At 41.0% G+C, this 10,153-nt stretch overlaps 1 protein-coding gene across 1 annotated transcript in view; it reads right to left on the bottom strand.

Moving 5' to 3' along the window:
- Positions 1-6,254, bottom strand: part of smox (spermine oxidase) — a 13,852-nt gene extending 7,598 nt beyond the window's left edge. The window contains exons 1-3 of the mRNA XM_048256306.1: positions 6,117-6,254; positions 1,809-2,043; positions 1,317-1,543 (exon numbers count right to left, since the gene is read on the bottom strand). Of these exons, the coding sequence (XP_048112263.1) occupies positions 1,317-1,543; positions 1,809-2,016 (435 nt within the window). The 5' untranslated portion in view covers positions 2,017-2,043; positions 6,117-6,254. The remainder of the gene's footprint in view (positions 1-1,316; positions 1,544-1,808; positions 2,044-6,116) is intronic.
- Positions 6,255-10,153: the final 3,899 nt, after the last annotated feature.

Here is a 10,153-nt window from a genome sequence, read left to right as displayed (position 1 = left end):
AATCAACCCGTCATGCTGATATAAGTGATATTCCCTGCAATTGTATATTCCATCTAATTCATATTCTCATTACATCTACCATACACAAAACAAGGTTGTCAGTTTCAACTGGTTAAGTAATCACAAAATATGTTTAACTGCCATTGTGACATATTGCACAGCATATGCACGAAGATAAGTTAAGATAAGTAAGGTATAATAGATACGTATTTCCACTAAAGTCTGACAACAATAATGTACATGCTTTATGAAATATATACTGTAGATGGTGAAGATATGCTGGGTCTTGATCATGCAGTAATAACACCATGATTTTCTTTGTGCATGGAATAACAGGGGTTATGACATCAAAAGGATTGACCCAGCACCATAGGTGACCCCATCTGTAGGCATGGATGCCACTGGATGATCACAGTTACCTACAGTAAAGTAAGTGGGCCACATGCAACATCCTGTGCTCCGGGGATGGCATTAAAGCGTTCTAAATTCTGCAGTGCATCACAGCAGATGCGTCAGCGGATGTCAAAGCGAGATAAGACAGAGGGCACAGCAGTGCCCAGTCAGGCCCTGGCTACATGGTGCCAGCGGGAGCAGGTGAGGTGCCATGGGCACGAGTTTCAAAGGCCTGGACAAAACACAGACCCAGTACTTATTTGTAAAACAATTGACATGAAAGGATGAAACTGTGTGCTGATGTTAGCCAAAAGTCTGTGATGAGTTGCTGCAAACGTCAACTAAGTTTCAACAGTTCTCTTTTAAAATAGATATGAACTCAAAAGATGTTAAAAGACATTTGCAACATACATTTAGGCCAACACAACTATGCAGTACCCTCAAGGCCAACACACACTGGCGGCAAGTGACGCCAAACTTTAGAACTCCATTACCTTTAACAGAGCAGAGCCCACTGGTGGCGTCTGACACGCACCGATGCCAACATTTAGAAAATGTTTCTATCTGTTAAGTGTCAAATCCATAGATGCGAATGACATCGCCAGTGTGCGATGGCCTTCAGAAGACAGTGATGATTGCAGAGCTCAGTTAATGGCACAGCCTGCATTTCTATTTCAGTTCACTTTTTGTTCGTCACATTGCTCCCTACAGTCCCCTAGTTGTCCATTCAGTGTGTGTACGGACACATTGAATTGGTGTTTATACAGTCCAGTTGAGCTCCAATATCAACAGTGTTTCACCAGAATCACAGACTGCAACTTTGAACAGCAGCAACAGATTCACTTCCCACTGTATAAGGGAACATGCCTCAACCAAACTGTATCAAGTGTTCTTATGCACTGATAACTGGTGAACACCCTAACCTCGTTGTAAAGGTCACTGAACTCCTCCACCAGGTCCTTGGGGATCCTCTTGCCATTGTTGATCTGGTAGTGTGCCACCCCGTTTTTGGCATAGAGGCTGATGCGGCCAACACTCCTCTCCTCGTCCGTGGTGTGCTCCAGGAGACCACTGTCCTTCGCAAGGTGGTACACTGGGTTGCCATTGGCGCCATGGATCCAGGTAGCTCCGAGTTCTAGAATTGCGTTACCTGTGTGAAATGTGTTGCATTTCATTTAGCAAACAAACTGTAATACAGCAGTTATTCGCAAGTACTGCAACACTATTATCTCTATGGCCTGTAGAAACTCAACATTGGCCGTTTACCTTAAAACAAGGTGTAAATGAGTCTTACAGCCAAGCAAAAACAAAGGAAGATTATATGGAGGATGATACCTTAATGACTACAAATCTAAAACAAATAAGGCACTAATAAGTTCTTCTGGCACCATCTGCTTTTATTGATGTTCCCTTACCGTGCTGAATACTTTGCACTCTGCCCCCAATTCGGTCAGACGCCTCTAGGACCGTGACATTGGTGAAGCCGTTCTCCAGTAGGGTTTTGGTAGTAGCGAGGCCGGCCAAACCAGCGCCAATCACTACTATTCGTGGTTGTCGATGTCGTCGTAAGCCACTACTAAGGGGATCATCAGTGCTGTCTGAAGATATTTCACAACTTTGCATGCCGTCCAAGCTCCTCTTCTAGTGCGTCTGAAGAGGAGACAAAGAAGAGGAGAGATGAACACAAACAATACAATGTTTTGCTTTCTTGTCAATGCGCTTTACCACATGCACAAACAAATGTATTTAACGGTAAGTGCTTGCTTCAGTGGGTCAGACTCACTCCACTGACTCCAGTCTATATTTCAAAGGGCCGCAGAGCACACAAGCCCCCTTTTCCAAACAAAGCCTTTATGACATCGATACATTCTGACACTCCAGATTAAGCGATTTAGTGCTTGGCTTCACTCAGACTGTGTGGGCCTGTTCCTGTTAGGCCATTGCCCTGCCAACACCATAAGTGGAACTTCTAATGCAACAGCAACCTCTTCAGGAGCACAAACCAATGCATCAAAACATAATCCATCCCATCCACATACAAATGTGCAACAACATACTATAGTGTATTTCAGTAGTGCATTTTTAGTATTTTCAAGTGAATTTCTGCTGAAGAAACAAAAATGTCCAATTATTTGTTTCCAGGACTAAACCTTAAGCCAGTCTGCATCTATTTGTTTTTCCAGAACTCTTTCAGATTATTTTGCCACCTTGTTTGAGTTTTCCAGGACATGAATTAAATGTACTATCACTTTGCTGCCACCATGTTCAGAAAACTGGATGTCAAAAACATGAGGACATGTCCTTGTAGGCTGCAACCTGTAAACTACACACATTATGGCTGAAAGAACTGATGTGGAAAATATAATCTTTCTTCCAAACAAAGTAACAAAATAACAAAGCACAAGACATAAATGACAGGAAGGCTCTCCCCCCTATTTATCCTAACAAGCTGAAACAAGCTCTCTCTCTCTTTCTCTGTCTCATTCATACACAACTGAGCAGGAGAGAAGGCATCTTTGACAATTCACAGGCAACAGAGCACAGAGGTTCATGGTAAGAGAAAAGGAGAAGAGACATAGTGAGCTTAACTAAGACTAAACATGTCTCCGTAGGCCCCTTCGATCATTAGAGAGGTCTCCGTAGGCCCGTCAGAGAGGTCCACACATGCCACTCTTCCCTGCCTACCCCTATCCTGCCGCTGAGCCCAAACCATCACCACGGCAACACTGGACACATGGCAGCACACACAGACATATGGCATGGAGCCTTGCCGAACTCTCTCTCTCTCTCGAAAAGACATACTGGACTATTAGATGGATGCATTAAATTAATAAACAGGCTTATGACCATAAGCTGGTCTATGTGTAGCTGTTTACGGTATCATCACTAAATGGACAGTCCTGAGCATAACTTAAAGATAAGGGCTTTGTCTAATCCTTCCAGAGCACTTCATCATAAATCAACAATTAGCAGATCAACACTTCAAGCTCATAATGAAAAAATACTTAAGTACACATTGTAATGTTCTCCTCCAGGCTAGCTATTTCAACCCCTTGGTGTAAAGTTTCTGGAGCCAGAAAAAACAGTCTTTGGTGTTAAACAAACCCAAGTTTCAACAAATCCGGGTAGAAGGAGATTACCTTACATGATAACAACAAAAATTAACCACCTGAGGGATCGTAAGAATAATAATACTTGGATTTTCCATTTGCAATACTGTCATTTATTCATGCTCACTGGCAACCTTATTCAGGCTGACCCACCACCAACCATGAATTATGAATTTCTAGAACCAAGGCTTTGGACAAAAAAGTCAAACACGAGACCCATTTCTAATAACAATAATCCTCTATATGTGACTGTCCTCATAGGCTGAGCGTGCAGGTAGGCTAAGAGGGCTGGTGTCAACGGTGTCCTTTAATGTGTCTCGGTGGCATTTCCTTGTGTGAGACAAGTGGACCACTGACTGCCCAGTCGACAGCACTCAGTAGCGAGGCAGTAGTGATGGCTGTGGTGGTTTTGGGTGACTGATGACCACCTAACAGAGATTACATTACATTACATTACATTACATTACATTACATTAGGCATTTTTAACCAAAGCGACTAACAAGTAGTACAATAAGAATAAGTACATCATGAGTAGCAATCAAGAGTCAGTTCTAGTCAGGTGGTAAGTGCTAGGATCAGCAAGACTAGTTGTAAGTAGTGCTACGAGAGTAGTTATCTGAAGAGCTGGGTCTTCAGGAGTTTTTTTGAAGATGGAGAGGGAGGTCCCTGCTCTAGTAAGAACTGGTAGTGACTGAGTTCCATCTCAAAGGCACGCTTGAGGTTAAACAGACTAGAATATGTAACAGTTAACAGACACCTGCAACATTTAACAGACACCTTTGGAAACACTAACAGGATATGCTGTGCTACCCTCTCTCTCTGACTCTCTGGGCCAAGTTCTGCTGTACCGGTTCACTCCAGAGTCCTGACTCTGGACAGCATCTCATCTGGGACCAGGCAGAAGACAACCACTTTTTACAAAGTATGTGGAAGGAGTTGTTTAATATAAAAAAAAGTACGTTTCCATCATTCTATTCATTCCTGCAAGGCAAAATCTGAGTATACAAGGAAGGCCATGGCAGACCAGGAAAGGGAAATAACAAAAGAGATAAAGAAACAGCATATTTCCTTTTATTCTTCTCCACTGACACCCTACAAGGTAAAATACCTAAAATAGACCCAATTTATGTCCCAGAAACATTCGTAGGGCACCACTAAAGCTTTTTTGAAGAGGTCTTGACTCTTGACCCATGGTCAGTATTGGCTGAAAAAAATAATGTCATCCTAATATTTGCCCATTACAGACTTTTATGGAATGATCAGTTGTCATCAGAACCATTAGGCTATCTTTTCTATTAGTAGCATAATGATTTTTAAGGTAGGCTAGGCTACAACTGCCGGGTTTAGCCACATATCATTAATTTTTTTGCAATCGGCTCCCTGCATACTGTGTACAGTAAATGAGTAAAGAGTATTATCTCTCTCTCTCTTGCTCTCTCCAGATTAGGGGGGTGGAGTGGGGGGCTAGCATGACCTAGAAACTACAACCTACATACTCCATACGCCCTTTATATAGGCTACTCTGGCTAGAGTAGACAAAGAGTGGGCTATTGTTGGTTTATCAGAGTAGTAATGGATTCTCTCTTTTATGGCATCCAGAAATGCAGTCATCGTGTGCTTATGGGCGAAATAAACTGAAAATCATATCACATATCCCACCGACACTGTTGTTCTAGGTAGTTTGTGTGTTTCCCGGCCCAACACCCCACTCCAGTTAGTCTAAACCTCACATGAGGGTGCGACTGGTGCGATGTCATAGTGAGGTCGTCACCTGTGTGAGCGCGAGGATGACTGTGTGGGGTTGCCTAGTCTATGACAAAACTTAGCGGATCCATAATTAATATAGCACAGTCGCTTAAGAGTAGAACTATGCCTAATTATAGGCTATGAGATGTGCATAAGTAAATCTCAATAGATAGCGGTCATAATTGCAGATATACCACTGTGGCAAATTGAACCATATGAACTAAGGACGTTTAACATTTTGGAAACAGTAGGCTAGGAAGATACCGCTTCAGTCAAATAAATCTATATGCTTACTTCTCCAAGTTCGCAAAATAGGCACAAGAGGTAGTATCGCCTATAAAGTCGAGTCATCACAACTGCCACGTAAGTTGTTAGTACAGAGCAACCCAGATTTAGACAATTCAGTTTAATTAATTTGGTTAGCATGACAGAAATGCCATGGACGAATAACCCTTTGTCTTCACAAACGCAGGAATAAAGAAGCACATCAGCAATAAAGAAGCACATCAGCAATAATTATTTTCACAGCCGGTGAGTCGTGTAAAGTTTTCATTGAGTCTGTCAGAACCTTCGCAGTCAGTCAGTCAATCTTCACAGTAAAATAAGTGGAAAACGTATACATAAGCCCATTGAAACTTAATTACTGCCTTGGCGTAAGCTGCTCATCTCCAAAATCCTAATTTTATTTAACACACGATATTTAGTTGCATAAATAATGGCAAGACCTAACCCTCTCAGCTTGGAATACACCAGGCTATTTGATGTTTACATGGGGTATCGGTTAATACAGAAACATTCTACGCGACCATGACACTAACACGGCACGTTCTTAAGTAACATAAAAATGACTGTAAAACGGCTGTTACCTGACTCTGTTAGTCCTCAGCTTTACACGTGAGTGTGGCTCTCGTCCTTTTGTGTTTTCCTTGTCTCCGGCTGCGCTTTGTATTTATGTGTGCCTTGGAACCAGAAGCAGCCAGTTCCCTATTGCCGCTGCCTCCTTATTGAATAATTATGAGATGTGGTGACGTGTACGGATAAGACCAACCCAGTGCATAGCCTGGGCTGAGCTGTGAATCTCTTAAGAACTGTGTCAAGTGAATTACCAACCGGTACTGGTGCGCCCAGCAGCGCCTGCCACATCAGAACTTCTTTATCCGAAAGTTCATCAGAGAGTTCTGTAGAGTAGGATATTCGGTTTATCGGTGTCAAGTGACAGAGCCTAATTATATCAGCCAGTACTTGCAGGGTATTGTAGTTTTGATCCTTTGTGTTGTAATCGAAGTTTTAACAGACCCAAGCAAAAGGTATCACTAAAAAATATTAATGCGTAATCACAACGTGCCATACTCTCGTATAGCTACTGTCTTTAGACACATGATAGGACTATCTGCTTGCTTTATTGTAGTGTTGCATATTTGTAACAGTGTTGCATTTGGAAAGGTGTTCTACGTGGCTGGATGTATTCCTGGCACAAACACATTTTGTCATATTTTAGCATGTAGCCTACACATTCTGCATACGTTACGAAGATAAAAAAAAGACATCAGGCTACCTAGCTTTATGATGTAATTGCATTATAATGACAAGCCAACGTGATATTGTTATCACGTTGTATTGTTATTGGCATGTTAAATCGCTCAGAATATGCTTTAAAAGTGTCAAGATTTCTACTTTCAATAACTGTTCATTAATTGAGCATAGCCTACTGTACACATGGTCAAAGGTCTCTAAGAAGACAACCTGGTTTATGGTTACCTTTGACGTAATAAGTCCCAGGTAATTTTCAAATAACTTTTTCTTTTTCCCACTCTTTGTACGATATTGTAGGTCTACGATTTACCATAACAATAGTGAGTAGATTTGATCACCAGGAGGGAACACCCTGAGAGATGTCATCATGAAATCAGTCATCAACACTCTAATTTGGGCAACTGACCACGTCCCTTCCTGCCCTTGTGTTGGGATTGTTGAATTGACACTGAAAAAATACAATAAGCTAATCTTTTTAACAGCACAAAAACATTTGTCTGACTCCATCTTTTTGTTTTTTCCAATACAAACACACACATACACCCGCACAGAAACACACACACACACACACAGACATAGGCCTACTCGAGATGAAAACAAAGAAATTACATTTTAAAAACAGGTGACCAAAGACATGAAATCTTTGATCAAACAAATAGAATGATGGTTTATATATATATATATATATATATATATATATATATATTTTTTTTTTTTTTTTTTTTTTTTTTCACATACAGTTTCAACAATGACAAAAATATCAAAAAGATATAATGTGAGCCAGAGATGATTTTGAGACTCAATAGCAGTAATGGGCTAGATACACTGAACTTTTACTGTTTTCATAGAAATAGTTCAAGATGGGAAAACGGCAGTTAAGGAAAGGAAAATGGCAGCTAAGGTTTCATGGCATTTACAGTAGCTTTTTCCATGTGTAATCACGCCATATTTACAGGGAAGGGGTCCTGTGTGTTTTTTTCTCAGTGCCATGTGATCAGATCAGACCACCCCCGAATGGCAGGGTTGTTGGGGAACACAAGAGGATTACCATTTGTTAGGAACATTCCACATATTCAGACTTTGAAACAGTCATGCATGGACTGGCTAATTAAGACAACATGCATAAAGTAACCCAAGGTCCAAGATAAGGTGTTTTGCCAGTAAATGGCCATTGAAATAATGTCTAACCCAATGAGTCATGAGTCTTAACCCAAAACATTTCCTTGGGAAATATATAGAAATATTTATGTCAACTCTGAGAGTCACAATTTGCCGCTTTGCTCATCTTAAAATATAATGCATTTGATTTGATTTAGGATAGCACAATACAGAGCATATCAGCTTGCCGGCCATCAGAAGGGGAATTACCACTCCCTTACCTTAAGGACATATCTGTCATCAGAAAAGTTTATAAAGAGATCATTCAAAAAGGTATAAGATGAGGTCAGCTTTGACTCACCAACATGTTTAGGTTCAGGGTACATTTTGTTTAGCATATACTTGTAAAAGATTAACCTGTTGAGGAGTACGGTCACAAATATGTGATTAGAACGTTTTCGAAAAAGGTTCTATAACATGACGCAACAATTACCCTCAGGGACTTTTCTGCCATTAAATAATTTTAAGAACACTGAAACTATAGAACGTTTGCGTAGAATTCTAGAAGGAGCCAGGAAAATAATTCACTCTCTGGGGAACGGCATTGTCTTAAAGAATTCACTCCTCAACAGGTTAAAATGGGCCATAGATAGATGAATAAACTGATTGTGTAATGAGGAGAAATGATCTCCCTGTATTTTCAATTAGACACATCACTCTCACTGGCTCAGCCCTTTTCTAACCCAACATTCCTGTGAGTGGAAGAGCTGACTGACGGTCTGAGGTGAAGGAGCACTGCCTGGGTTTGAAGCTTGGAAATGGAAAAAGAGGGTGGAGTGGCATGCATGGGCATGCTCTTCAGGAAGAGTCAGAAACAGGTGGCTGAGGGTAGCTTGTGGGGCTGCATCCTAATGAGTGGGCTCAGATGCCACGGCACGGCACTGAGGGGACGAGCAACCAAAAATACACCCTGTTCCATTCTGGTAAACCATCACTAGAAAGTTAAGAGCAGAATGGAAAGTTCTGTAACAGTGCAACTTTGCTGAGGTGTAAAGTGATGATAAGGCATGTATCATTGACTGGACATCTGTGGGGCAAACCCATAGTGGCTGATGCAAGGAACCCACAATACAGATCAGATGTCAGGGGAAACCCTCTGTGCTGGTCAAGAATGCATGGTGAAGTGGTGATTCCTGTTACCACCCCCACCCCCCGGTCATTTTCACACTTGTCTAAATACCATGTCCATCTTTGTGAAACACTTATAGGCAAACACTTTCACCATGTCAGAAAACTGTCAATCACCACTTCCTCCAAAATTCATGAATACCTTGACTCTAAGGTCAATATACATCACTATCAAAACTCTGGTGCAAATTTAGCAGACATTTAGATACTCTGTTCAAAACAGTTAACTTTTAATTTAACCTGGACACACACATGAAACTAGACACTAGAAATAAAAAAGATAACATGGATTTTAGTGGACATATGTTTGGATCTGTTGAAAATGTTCATATTTGCATTGAAATGTGCATGTTTATAGGCAAGACATTACTGAAAAGCCTTTTATACTATTATAGCCCAGTTATGAGCTTTCAACGTAACAAACTGACCCAAGAATGCAACACCAGTCAATCAACAGTAAAGGTCAAGAAATTAGTACACAATTTTGTCCAAAGCAACGTGTACCATAAGGGACTGGCCAGGATTAAACCCTAGGCCATCTGCTTGCTGCTGAGCTAACATCAACTGTAACATCCATTCCACAAAAAATGGTGGTATCTTTGATATTGTTACTAGCAAACAGATACAATAATAATAATAATAATAATAATAATAATAATAATAATAATAATAATAAACAATACAAACTTGCGTATACAAGGAATTTGGTCTCTGCATTTATCCCATCCGTGAATTAGTGAGACAGAGCACACAGTGAGCACACAGTAAGGTGAAGCACACACTAACCCGGAGCAGTGAGCTGCCTCTTCATACTGCGCTGGGGGAACAGTATGAAGAGTTCTGCATTTAGCACCAAACGTTAACTGATGTCCTCAGGCATGTGTTTGCACACAGTATGAAGAGTTTTGGGAAAGTGGACATAGCATTGTGAGTATGAAAATAATTGGGGGGAATAAGAACCATGAAAGAAAGCAACACAAGGAGCCTTATGATGTGGTGCTCAAACCACCATTATCCTGGATCACAGGCCACTGTGCAGAACAAGACACTTCACAGGCCACTGTGCAGAACAAGACACTTCACA

This window comes from Alosa alosa, chromosome 1 (assembly GCF_017589495.1).
Source record: "Alosa alosa isolate M-15738 ecotype Scorff River chromosome 1, AALO_Geno_1.1, whole genome shotgun sequence".
Taxonomy (NCBI): domain Eukaryota; kingdom Metazoa; phylum Chordata; class Actinopteri; order Clupeiformes; family Clupeidae; genus Alosa; species Alosa alosa.
Note: the sequence above shows the minus strand (reverse complement) of the source record. Positions and strands in the feature narration are given on the sequence as shown.